The following is a 13906-nucleotide window of genomic DNA, read 5'->3' on the forward strand; positions in this document are numbered from 1 at the left end:
TGGATTAAAAAAAAAGTTTTTAAGAAACAAGGTTATGGAGATTTGTCTCTGCAATCTATACTTTTGTAATACTGTATTTAAAATACTTTTCTTAATGAAACCGGACCATGTTCCTGGATAGCAAAGTCATTTCAGGGGTATAAGTCTATCCAGCAAAGACTCAGGAGTATCAAAAAACCCAATTCTAAACATTTGCATTAGAAACTATATTATACCACATTTAAATTAACAATAATTTTTTTTAAATAAAATAATAATTATGGAAAAATGATGAAATAAAAACAATTAGGAACCTGTTCTGCATAACAAAACTGGTTTCAGAACACTGGTTTTTCCTTAAAAATAAGCCTAGACTTAGAAGCAAGATTTCGTTATCTGAATAAGTACACACGTGCACATATGTGGCATCTTATATAATTTCTAATGACCGCACATAGTGTAAAACATTTAAAAATTTTGCTACAAAATACATACAACCCTAGGCTGCTAAGGAAAAATCTAATATCTACGCAAAATGGTTAATCGTCTCCACAATTTTCCCTTCTACAGAACACCCACAAAAATCTTTATTGTTAGGTACAAAAAGTATCAGAAGACATCCCTGGCATAGTAAATTATTACTTTCATATCCTTTTATGTTGAAATGAATATACATCTGTGGTGTAAGAGGTTTTACTAACCTCTCTTCCTTTAAGTTATATGTTCAGAGAGGGATTTTTGGTAAAGAGAATCTTACTGGCTCCTTACTAGAATACTGAAACATTTTTTTAATATGGCTGACTGATGTTAAATAAGAGAATATTACTGAGCCACACTAACAGTTCCCTATAGACTAAAAAAATTATCTTAGACAAAAAAGGTACAGAATAGCATAATATTTGTATTTACTCCAAAACCAAAGTTCCTTCCAGGTCTTAATGTAATCCAAACGAATATAGTAGTTTGTTGAGATAATTTGTTTGACAAATATGAAAAGCACCCCTTCCCTCTCAAAATAAGCTATTATTTTTGTTTGTAAAGTACCATTAAAACTATAAAGTGCTCAGGGTGCCTGGGTGGTTCAGTCAGTTAAGCATCCAACTTCGGCTCAGGTCATGATCCCAGGGTCCTGGGAGTGAGCCCCTCACTGGGTCCTGCACTCATCAGGGAGCCTGCTTCTCCCTCTCCCTCTGCCCCTCCTCCCACTCATGCTCTCTCTCAAATAAAATCTTAAAAATATATAAAATATTTTTCTAAATATTTAATATATACAAACTGCTCAAAAACTATTCCATTAACAACTTACAGCCTACAATAGTTTTAAAAAGAGAATAAGGGTACTTACATTACACATGTAATTGTGCCAAGACCTTGTAACCTGTGGCAACTTCTCTTTTCTTTTCCAGTTTGCTGGAGATCCTTCACGAACAGCTTCCTGAGTACCAAGAACATGCGCTAGAGTTCATTCACAACATAGGAGGTAGGGAGTTAGAGATAAATTCCAAAGAGAAAATTCAAGCATCCCTTACTTTTGATGCAATCATATACGGAGGAATCAGTTCTATATTCATTTCTTGGAAGAGTTCTCTGCATTGCATAGTAATGAAGTCTCCAGCAAGCGGGGATTTCACAATGCCTATGAAAACAGATTAAACAAGGCTAAGACAGTAGTAAATCCAAGCTCCTTGGGACAAATTCTTCTGTGTATTTATATATGAATAATTTTTTCAAGTAGAATTAACCGAACCAACCCTCTAAGCATGAATGAAGCCATGCATCAGTTTTAAATACATATTATAAAGATATTTTTAAAACTCTTAACAAAGAGACATTATTTGGACACTGATATGACCTGATAGTCCAACTCACTGCTCTGTTATCCACGTTTTCATGACAGCTAACATCATCTCAGCATACCCACATTAAATCCACTTACCCTGCTGAAGAACATAGCCATCGTGAACTGGAATTGCAGTGGTATGAGTGGCTCCACTGTCCAAAATAAGCCCAGTAGACCGACCATTAGCAAATCTAGTTTAAAGCATTAAGGAAAAGAAAATATCAAGGCTCCTAAAACATGTTTAACTGTAAATGTTTATTGTAAAGGGAAAGTTTTATTAAGGCATTCTTAAACATGTATATTATGGCTTAAAATGTGTTAAAGTTAATGGATGAAAACTGGTGTCAAATATCTGGCTTAAAGAGAAATGACATTAGGCAGGACTTCCAAAATGACAGTGAGAGGAAGTCAGGGAAACCTTAATCCCAGAGAGACATCTACTGAACTGGTCAAAATTAACACAACCATTCAAAGTCTCTGGAGACAGATGAAAGGACTTATATTTTAAAAAATCTACAGAAATTCAGTAAAACAGTAGGAGGCTTTGGCATTTGAGCTAGGAACTAAAACTGTTCTCCACACAGGTTAAAGAAAAACCATTGAAGCAGTGTGGCAGCTGAGTGGCAGTTCCCACAACTCAATGGGAAAGCTATTCCAGGTGGATTCAACAGCCAACAAATATTGGCAGATCCCATCTTCCACAGCTCTGTGCTGCAGAGGACCTGTGTCATGTCAACCTTATACACCAACACGTAGGAGCAGGGCCATTCACTTGGTCATCAAATATTTACTGAGCACCTATTATGTGCCTAGTGTTAAGTCTCGTACTGAATAAGTTACCATAGTTAGTCTGGCCCTGGCATTCCCAAGCCCAGAAGGCACAAGAAGGTGCTCCGAAACGGACTCTGCCCTGAATATCCTGTTTAGTAGAGATCAGTAATGCTGTGAAAAGAACAGCTTGGGTTGCACTGAGGGTATAATGGAGAGACCACCTAACCAACCCTGGGGAAATCCAAATGTAAGCTAGCAAGGAAAACACAGGGAAGATACAGGAACATGTGGAAAAGGCAGGCGGCAAGAGGCTACGGTGAGGCCAGGGAAGTGCAAAGTAGTTCAGCAGAGCCTGCCAGAATGTGGAAGATGATTCTGGTTTAAAGCAGCCTGGCAATTAAAGATTATTAGAGGGGCAGTGAGAAGAATGGGCAAGGTAAGAGGAAGGGTTGCAGTAATCCCAGAAATAGCTTGCACCAAAAGCAGTGGCAGTGGAGAGAGAGAAATCAATGGATCTGAGAGGTCGTGGGGAAGAAAAAACACAGGTCTTGATGACTAAATTTGAGGGGTTAGAGAGAAAGAGTTTGGGATGCCTGGGTGGCTCAGTTGGTTAAGCAGATGTTTTTGGCTCCAATCATGATCCCAGCAACCAGGGATGGAGTCCCACATCTGGGTCCTTGCTCAGGGGGTAAGCCTGCTTCTCCCTCTGTCTGCTCTGCCTGCAGCTCCCCGTGTTTGTGTTCTCTCTCGACAAATAAATAAATAAATAAATAAATAGATTTTAAAAATCTTTTAAAAAAAGAGAGAGAAAGATTTCCACTCTGGGCAACTGGGAGTAAGAGGATATAAAGAGAAGGAATAAATTTGAGGGGAGAGAAGATTAATTCAGTTTTGGACATAATTTAAAGTGCTTCAACAGATAATTAATACAAAAAGTTCTAGTATGGCAGGTGGATGTGGGCCTGGGGCTCACAAGAAAGATCTGGGATACAAAACAAATACGTATTTGGAATTTGTTAGTGCAGAACTGGTATCGGAAGCCAAGGAAATGGATAATTTAAACCAGAAAGAGCATGTCAAGAGAAATGAAGGGCCAAGGGCAGAAAACCAAAGCATGCCTAAGAATGATAAGAATCATTAAGAATCAGTGGCCAGAAATACAGGTTGGTGAGTTATCTTTGCTAATACTGGTACTCTATTGACCTCTGGTCAACTATATACACAAACATTAATTTGATGCTCTGTTAGTAGATAGCAACAGATGCAGTAATACCAAACTAAAAAGTGGCATAAAGGTACATGGATCTTCCTATAAATAACAAAATCTGGACAAATTATCTTAGATGACCATTTTAAGATACTGGAAAGTGTTTAAATGCAGTCAAAATTCAGCCAAAATTTATTCTCATAAAACTGCAACTGGAAGGGGTAAGAAGTTGAAGTTTGTAGCTTCCTTGCCTGAAAGTCCTCCCCAGCTCCATAGCTACAATTGGGAAAGCAGTGGTGGAAAACTGCAACTTTACCACCTTGAATGAAAAGAGAAAGGAGCACAGGGCTGGAAGAAAAGTTAAACGGGTAAGGTAGAAACCCTAGAAGTCAGAGAACTACAGAAGGGATCAAACCCAAAATCAGAGTATAAAACGTACCCACATCTCTGACTGACTGCTAAACTCTTCAGGGGCAGAACTTCAGGGGGCCCAACAAAAACAGAGAGAACAGAGAGTAATCCACTCTTCAAAGAGCAGCACTAGGAGCTCTGTGATTTTCCTACATTTTTAGCTAACTGCATTCTCCAACAGTCTGCAGCTTGAACAGAAGGCCCTCTTCACTAGCTTGAGGTGTCAAGAGGACAGAGCCTGAGGTTGGCAGATATGAGAATCCAGTTATCAATTATATCAGATAAAATAATGCTACCCTTCTAATATTTTTATTTTGGAAAATATATTTTTTCATAAAAATGTTATTTATGTTAACCTAAATGGGTCTTTTTTGGTCATTTTTAAGTTAATAAATAAATGCTAAAACAATTCTCAGTTGGGGTGCCTGGGTGGCCCAGTCAGTTGAGCATCTGACTCTTGATTCTTGCTAAGGTCAGGATCTGGGGGTCATAAGATAGAGCCCCACACACATCAGGCTCAGAGCTTAGCTGGGAATCTGCTTCTCCCACTCCCCCAGCCACTCCCCAACCTCACACATATGCTCTCTCTCACAAATAAAAATGTTTTAAAAAAACAGAACAATTCTTAGTTTTTTTCTTTTTCTTTTTTTTTTTTTAAATCTAACACCTTTTTTTTAAAGATTTTTATTTATTTATTTGACAGACAGAGATCACAAATGGGGAGGGGAGGGAGCAGACTCCCCGCTGAGCTGAGAGCCTGATTGCAATTTGGGGGGGGGGGGGGGGGGCTTGATCCCAGGACCCTGGGATCATGACCTGAGCAGAAGGCAGAAGCTTTAACCCACTGAGCCACCTAGGAGCCCCAGAACAATTCTTAGTTTTAATTTCTCACAGTAATCCTGACATACAACCCACATAAACAAAATCTTTACAGTCCTCAATAATTCTTTAAAGTGTAAAGGAGTCCTAAAGCCATACATAATCTTTGAGGTCAAAACAATTTTTAGAATAATACTAAGATGTTATTTGCCCTTTTCACTGTCATTCTCTCATGAGTGTATATGCGACTTTTCCAGGGACCACGTCATGTATGATACAGAACAGACTGAACGCAAAAGACAGATATGAGAATCCAACATCTGTTATTAAGCCTGATGTTAAAGAGATTTGAAAAAATGTAAAATAATTCCACTCTTCTCATAATTTTTTTGGTTTTAGAAATTACTTGATTTTCATTAAAATATTTTATATTATGACTTATTATTAATTTACTTAGACTAAGAAATCTAATTTTTTTGGTTTCTATTTTAATTTCCAATATGGTAAACACTACCAAATACAATCCACCACTAAGTAAAAGCTCTGGATGTAAAAGGTTGAGATCCACTGGGCTGGAAGAATATAGTAAAAGGACACCAATCATCTAAATCCAGAAATGTAGGAAATTCTACATGACAATCTACTTCCTTAACAGACAAATTACAAGGGGAAAAAAGGGTCAGGGGAGTAGAACCTACAGATTAAAAGAGACCTAAGAGATATACCAAAGAAATACAATGTATGACCTTGTTCGGGTCCTGACTTATATACACTACGCTGTTTTGTTTTTTAAAGATTTTGTTTATTTATTTGAGAGAGAGAGAGAACACAAGTAGGCAGAGAAGCAGGCGGGGGTGGGGGGGGGTGGGAAGCAGGCTCCCTGCTGAGCAGAGAGCCCGATGCGGGGCTCGATCTCAGGACCCTGAGCTCATGACCTGAGCCAAAGGCAGAGTAGGTTTTAACCCACTGAGCCACCCAGGTGCCCCTACACTACACTGTTTTTTTTAAAAAGTTGTGATTATTTCCTTTTTTTGTCTTGAGACACATGGTAAAATCTTTTAGAGACACATGCTAAAGTTTCTATGGATAAAATTATATCATATCTGGGACTTACTTCAAAATCATAGTGCGAGAGGAAGGGAAGGGTTTTAACTACTACAAGTTAGCTATGTTTTGAAAATTGAACTGTATGATAGGCACATGGAGGTTCAATACAACATTCTATATTCTTCTGTATTAAAAATTTTCCATAATAAAAGGTTAAAAAATAGAACTATGCCCGATTCTGTTTACATACTCCTTGTAAGGAAGCAGCCAAACAGACCTAAGCTCAAATTCAGTAAGGTCACTTTTAAACTGTGGACTTAAACTAGTTTGCTTACTTCGGCCACGTTCCTGAGAGGGTTATTATGAGTATTAAGTGAGATAATGCACACAGTGCTAGCTAGCATTCTCTATGTTCTACTCAAAAACCTGCAATGGTATACTAGAGTCTAAAGTTCAAATTTTTTAAATCTGACAGGCAAGGTCTGTACAGTTTGACCCAAACCTATTTCCACAACTCCTTCTGAAGTCTAACAGAAATTCGACTATAAACTAAGTCACTGGAAAGAACACTTAGACTTCCTACCTCCACACTTTTGCTAAAATCATCTCCAAAACACACCACTACAGACCATGTTAGATTACCACTGTGATTCTCATATATATGTAAAATTTACTTGAATATTACAGCAATCCAGGGAGGTATACAGCATAAGTGAGTAAAAAGTAAAGCTAGGTTTTAAGTACTTAATTCAAAATCACACAGTCTGTAAGCATGTCAACTTAAACTCTAAATACAGGGCTCCTTCCCCTACATCATACAAATAAATTCTATTTTCTTTATAAAGCTTTTTTTTTTTTTAAGATTTTTATTTATTTATTTGACAGAGAGGGAGAGGGAGCACAAGCAGGCAGAGCAGCAGGCAGACTCCCCACAGAGCAGGAAGCTTGACTTAAGGCTCAATTCCAGGACCCTGAGGTCAGGACCTGAGCTGAAGGCAGATGCTTAACTGACTGAGCCACCCAGGAACCCCTTCAAATCTCTTCATAAAGATTTGTCAGGCTATTATTTTCCTCTGATGAATTTCCACATTATACAAAAAATTCAAATTAATATGTACTTCTTCATGACTTTTGCCAGTTATTTTGAAGTACTACTTTTTTTTTTTTTTAAGATTTTATTTATTTGTAAGAGAGCGAGAGCACATGTGCACAAAGAGGGGGAGCGGCAGGCAGCTCAGGGAGCTGCTGAGCAAGGAACCTACCCAGGGCCTCGATCCCAGGACCCTGCCATCATGACCCAAGCTGAAGGCAGACACTTTACCAACTGAGCCACCCAGGCATCCCTTAAAGTACTATATAAATCTATTACTTACTTTTTAACAAGAATATTACATTACAAATTCTTTGAGATAAGGACATAATATTTCCTAGTCTGTCCCTTAATATGTCTACAATAAATATTTGGTGATTTTTTTTTTAAATTGATGATTAAATCTTAAGAGAACTTATAGCTAATTTCCACTTTTCTACGGTAATGGGAGAAGAGAAAGAAAATAGCAATCTTTGAACTTGTTTAATCCAACTGGCTTAGACACTACCCTCTATTCACATTCCCCTTCTAAAAATAAATGTTTTAAAAACCTTGATAACAAGTAGGATTTGAGCATTTCTTTCTTACTTTCCTCTAGTAACTTCTGAAATATCTATTCCAATAAGAAATACTAAAAGAAAGCCAAAAATTAAGGAGAGAGGGGAAAAAAACCAAACTTTTGAACAAGCAAGAACTGGCTTATGTTTTCCTGCTCGGGGCATTCTTTTTAATGGCACCACATTTACTTTGAAAGAAAAGCTGAGTATTACTCTTTAAAGGATACGCTGTCAAAACTGCAGTTTTGCAAAGGAAGAATGCAGGGATATTGTAGTGTTCAAACATTAACTCTGTCAGTTTCTCTCTCTTTGCTCTAGTATTCCACTTGAGAAGAGGGGAAAAAGAAATGCAAGTTATTTACTGTTTAAAAACTAAAAAGTTGATTTATTTCAAGATTCAGTATAGCACTGTATTAACAAAGATGTAAATATTAAAAATAGAATAGAGTACCACAGAAAATAATCTTCATAAAAATATATACTTTTTGTTTGTAAATAAATTTAGTAACAATAAATTAAAATTTATCATTTAATAAATGTTTCTATGAATTCTACAGGCTATACAGACTTTTCAAAGTACAAGAAAATCATGATTCTTATAAAGTTATTATTAAATCTCAAAAGTGAATCTAGTAATTTTAAACCACCAAATTTTCCTACTTAGAGCTGGTACTCCTAAACGAAACTAGGTTAAAAACAGTAAAAAATGTTGATAATTTATGCTTGTTACTCTAGCCTGCTGGACTCTATGGACTCTGTACTAATTTATTTCACAAGAGACTTCAGTCTCATAATTTCCAGCCCTAGTTCCACACTGGACTTCTCACTTGGAGTGCAGAGTATACAAGCAGATACACCCTGCTCCTAGGGCACAGGGGTAATTCATAAACTCAAAGGGAAGCAGCCCAAGGAAATCAAATGTTAAATAAATCCCTGGAAAATAAGGAGGGCACAGATTGCATGGAGCACTGGGTATTATACGCAAACAATGAATCATAGAACACTACATCAAAAACTAATGATGTACTGTACGGTGATTAACACAGCACAATAAAAACAACAACAACAAAAATCCCTGGTGGGGAGGTGGGGAACCAAACCCCATTAAGGGTGCTTTGTTTTGTTTTTTGAATATTTTACTTACTGAAATAATAAAAATTATAATAGTATATAAAAATTAATCCCCCTTTCCCTAATTTTAAAAATTCAAAATATGAACTTCTATGCCTCTTTAAAGAAAAAGAAAACATTCTTCAAATGAGTTTAAAAAACAACAACTACAGAAACTCAGAAAACAACATCTGTCTTACCGGTGCTTCTGACATGAGAACAGGATGCAGGCTGGCTTCTGATTTAACATGCATTTTGTAGGTATGATCCAAAATAGCCTGGAAACTATCCCAGTCTTCAACTACAATATAAGATTAACATCCTGAAAACAATGCTTAGTTGAAGATGAATACAGAATCTTTTAAGAGACTGTTTCTACAGTTTAGCATTAACAATAGATAGAACCTACTTACTTCATAGATTTACTTCATAATATAGTACTTTAGTGCTCACTTTGGCAGTTCATATACTAAAATTAGAACCATAATACAGTATTTATATAGACATAATCTTTGTTTTCTATGAATATGAAAACTCTTTTTGTTTCCTTCAGCTTCCACAGTATCACAATCTGTAGATCTGTCCCAAATGTAATTAGTGTATCTAATAGGCCTATAATACCCAAAAAATATTATTCAGTAAGTACTTACCTAGTAAGTACTAGTACTTACTAGAGGCATAGTAGGCAATTTAAATGGTAAGAGAACATACAAAAGAATGGTATGATCTAGATCTGATATTCAAAAAGCTTACAATTACTTGAAAAAACATTAAAAGATACAAAAAAAAAAACCCCTCAGGGAATATAATATGCCTTAATTTGGCTTTCACCTAAACGTTCCATCAAAACTACTTGCATAAGTCACTAATGACCTTCTAACGGACAAATCCAGAGGAAACTTCCCATCTGTACTATCGCTTGACCTCTTTTAACATTCTCTGACACTACTGACAGCTCTACAGTTTAAAAACTTGTTTTGCCACTGTCCAAAGAAGAATGTCATGACTTGTACAACATACTCCCACAGGTGTAGGAGGATTTTGTTTGTTTTGGTCAATGAACTTTGTTAGTCACTCTAACTTTTCTCTTCCCTTCTTAGTGTAAATCTCAATGTCACAGCTGAGAACAACGAGAATTAATCACTTCCAGCTTCCAGAACTTGTTCTTCCCTTGGCCTTCTGCTGAATACTAATTCTCCTACATCCCTAACTATTCCTCCTTCAGGGGCACCTTTTCTTCTCTTCTGTTAAATACAGAACAAACTCTGACAAGGAACCCCATCCTCAACCCATGTTTCAAATTTCACATTCTTTCTGGCTAATATAATGCAACTCCATGTCTTAAAATTTTCCTCACCCACTTGCTCTAACAGCACCTATATTCAAACACTTTGAACACAGTAACAAACTCATTTACACACTGTACAGAAAAACACCTGTTTGCAAGGCTGACCCCCAGCTGGTATCTGGGAACTTGACTGACAACCAGTTCCCTACACTGATAGAAAATTTCCCCTAAATAATAAGAGTAGTTCACTGTGCCTAAACTGTTTGTATAATGTGGTTTATGCTGAACACCTTCTTTCCCTCTGGGAACCTTGGACTTTTGTACATGCAAGGCACAGGGTCCCTATGTGACCACCACAGTAAAAATCGTCTCCAATGAGCTCCTCTCGTAGACAACACACATGCTACATCTCGTCACTAGAGGAATTAAGTACATCCTGCCTGACTCCACTGTGAGAAGACTGAGAAGTCTGCACTGGTCTCCTCTGGACTTCACTTGATGTCCTTTTTTCCTATCTATTTTGCTTTGTATCCTTTCAGTGTTATAAATCTTAGTCATGAGTACAACTATATGCTGAGTCCTGTGAGTCCTTCTTGTGAATAACTGAACCTAAAAGTGATCTCATGTTATATACTTGTCTGTTAAGACCGTAAAACTTGCTCCTTCCCATTCTATCCTACTTCAATGAATGGCACCCAATCACCCTATTCAAAAATTGAAGAAACTTTTTCAACTCTTCTCTTTTCATCTCTTTGATATCTCTCAAAGCCACCTCAGAATCTCCACCAGTGATAAAATTTCAACCCTCTTCACTTTTCATCTGAATTCTCACCTCCCTACCTGATCCTCCTGTTTCTATTAACACCTTCCAATCTAGCCTACATACTGCTTTTAGAATCTCTCCAGCTGGCAAATATGAATATTTCACACCTCTGTTTAAACTCCTTTGGGGTTACCTTTCAGAGTTGCCAGCTTAATACACCCTTGGCATGGTTTACAAGCCTTATTATTACTGCTCCATGCTCACCTTTCCTGCAATTGGTCCTAACACATCCACTGTTACAGCTATACTTAATTGATGATCTTTCTAAACAGGCAGGCTTCTTCCACAGCCCCACCTCTTTACATATGCCAGCCTTCCAGTCAGGCTAATCTTTATTTATTGATTAAGATCCAATACAAAAGTTACCTCCTTTATGAAAATCATCACTGACCCCCAATAACAGAGTTAAATACCCCTCCTCTCTAATCCCACTGCTTATCAAACATAACTATACAAACATACAAATATTTGTATATTTATTGTATACTTATATCTATCTACCCTACAAGTCTCTTAAGAAGAGGAACATGTTCGATGCCTCTTTGTATTCTTAGTGCCTCGAACATCAGTTTGTGGAATAAAAATAATAAAATACCTGATAGTCAACTTACAAGTTTTATGTCTAAAACACAGCGTGTATATTCTATAAATAAAATCCACAGAAGCAAACATCGTACCCATCCCATTTTTTAGTGGTGAAATGGCCTCCGTATTCTCCCTGGGAACACGCAGGGCATTAGTATCTATATAATAGGTGGGGCCGCCCTGTTTGCCTTTATCGCCGTCGATTTCCATCAGTGTGCTTCCATCATCTCTTTCTACCACCATACCAATAGCTGTGGGGAAATCCACCTGGAAGAGTCAAGAACATGATAATACAAGTTTTACCTGCTTTTATCAAGTAGTCATTTTTTTCCAACTAAAGTCTTTTACTGTAATTGAGTCAGAATTTCTGCATGAATTTAATTCTACATAAATGGCGTTTTCATAGCCAATTAACTAACACTACACTTACTTTGGGACAGTCTTCACCAGCATAACCAGCTCTCACAGTGTAGGATCCAATATCAAAAACAAGAGCTCCAACTTCATCTGAAAAGATGAAAGGATAATTAACATTAACAACCTACAGGTATCATATGAAAATTAAGAGCACTTAATGTGCTTAAAATGAGAAAGTACATGAAACCTCTATTACAAATTAAAGCAGGTATTACATTCATATTATTACTAGCTTGAACCTGGTTTTAAATACATCTTAAAAAAAGATTCATTTAGTTAAAATATAACAAGTCATAATTGTATCAGTATAGGTTCAATCAGCAATGAGACAGTACACTAAAATTGGGTAATTTGCAAGGCCTTACTTCTCAAAAGGGCTATTTACAAAGATGTAGGGATAATACAGGAAAACCAAAAGGATAGTATGGTACCCTAGCACTAATAATACCACCCTTAGAACTGAAGAAACATGAAAAGAACTGTTATCAGAACCCAGAGAAGAGTTGTGTTTGGAGGGCTACCTGATAAGGAGCTGTGACTTCAGTTGAGGGATGCAGTGAGCCATGGCTAACCCTGAGGGGATGGAACCAGGCTAATAAATATGCCAACCTCTCTCTCCCCCACTGTCCACTGGCTCACATGATCTCACAGTTTATCACCCAAACTGGGCCACTTCTGAGTGCAAAAAGGGTTCCCTATTAATAGTTCTACCAAGACAAGAGGCATTAAGTAGAAAATATGGTTACCCTACCATGGGCCAAACCAGAGGTCAAGAGACCCACAAGAGACCCACTGAGGCAGTCTATGAAGATCAGCCTTTCCAGGCACAAAAAGGATGTAAATGGGTGGAAAGTAGATCTGGAGGGGTAAAGGGAAGATATGCAGTATACTTAGGTACCATTTTTTCAGATATTAAGGGAAATTACATCCCATGCAATTAGAGAAGAAACTTAGCAAAACTCCAAGAAAAAGAGGGACTCCGAAGAGTAAGAGTTTAAGATATAATTATACAGACCAAGTAAAAATCATGAAAATGAAGTTATCAAAGTTCACACATTTCAAAGATTTTTAGTAAAGTTTAATGCTGAGGAAGAAAGCTGGTAATTTTTTTTCACATTCATATTCAGAGAATAGCCTTTAATTATACTTTAAAAATATTTCACCCAAAACAGCATGCCTCCAAAAACAAAACACTTGGGTTTTCCAGACACTAATTTTTCAAGTAAGAATTTTTTGTTATCCTTAAAAAGAATAAAGAACTATTTTTTTTTAAAGATTTTATTTATTTATTTATTTGACAGAAAGAGATCACAAGCAGGCAGAGAGGCAGGCAGAGAGAGAGGAGGAAGCAGGCTCCCTGCGGAGCAGAGAGCCCGATGTGGGGCTCCATCCCAGGACCCTGAGATCATGACCTGAGCCAAAGGCGGCGGCTTAACCCACTGAGCCACCCAGGCACCCAAAAAGAATAAAGAACTATTATTTACCCCCATTAAATCAGCAAAATCCATCTGATAAGATCAAGTGTTGTCAAAGATGTAGGCAAAGAAGAGCTCCTACACATTTGCTTATAAAAGCTGTAAACTGATAAGACCTCAATGTACAATTCAGGGGGTCTGGGAATGTTGCCTACAACTTCAGTTCTGCGGCTTCTTCTATGGAGGGAGAGAAGGGGACTCTATATCAATAACATTCTACTTCTTAAAATATCTCCAGCAAATACAGTAAAATATTACATCTATCACACATAAACTTACACATTTTTAGTATGTTTGAAGTACTAAAAATTCAGTTTTAAAATAAAGAAAAATCAGTGGTTATACAGATATTTGTATAGCAATGTTTAGCAATGGTGTCCTTACAGAATAATGATCTCATTTTTATTCAAATAAACTGAAGAGCTACCTATTTTTACTTCTAATTTGGGAAAGGAATTTTCTGCACTTACTACATTTCCCAAAGTAA

General features: G+C 37.0%; 1 protein-coding gene across 2 annotated transcripts in view; it reads right to left on the minus strand.

Moving 5' to 3' along the window:
* ACTL6A (actin like 6A) overlaps window positions 1-13906 on the minus strand; it is a 29969-nt gene that overhangs the window by 9123 nt on the left and 6940 nt on the right. For both annotated transcript variants that reach the window (XM_046003443.1, XM_046003444.1), the window contains exons 2-8: window positions 11958-12034; window positions 11620-11794; window positions 9032-9132; window positions 7949-8046; window positions 1916-2010; window positions 1509-1615; window positions 1325-1414 (exon numbers count right to left, since the gene is read on the minus strand). In XM_046003443.1, the coding sequence (XP_045859399.1) occupies window positions 1325-1414; window positions 1509-1615; window positions 1916-2010; window positions 7949-8046; window positions 9032-9132; window positions 11620-11794; window positions 11958-12034 (743 nt within the window). The remainder of the gene's footprint in view (window positions 1-1324; window positions 1415-1508; window positions 1616-1915; window positions 2011-7948; window positions 8047-9031; window positions 9133-11619; window positions 11795-11957; window positions 12035-13906) is intronic.

Source organism: Meles meles, chromosome 4 (assembly GCF_922984935.1).
Source record: "Meles meles chromosome 4, mMelMel3.1 paternal haplotype, whole genome shotgun sequence".
NCBI lineage: Eukaryota > Metazoa > Chordata > Mammalia > Carnivora > Mustelidae > Meles > Meles meles.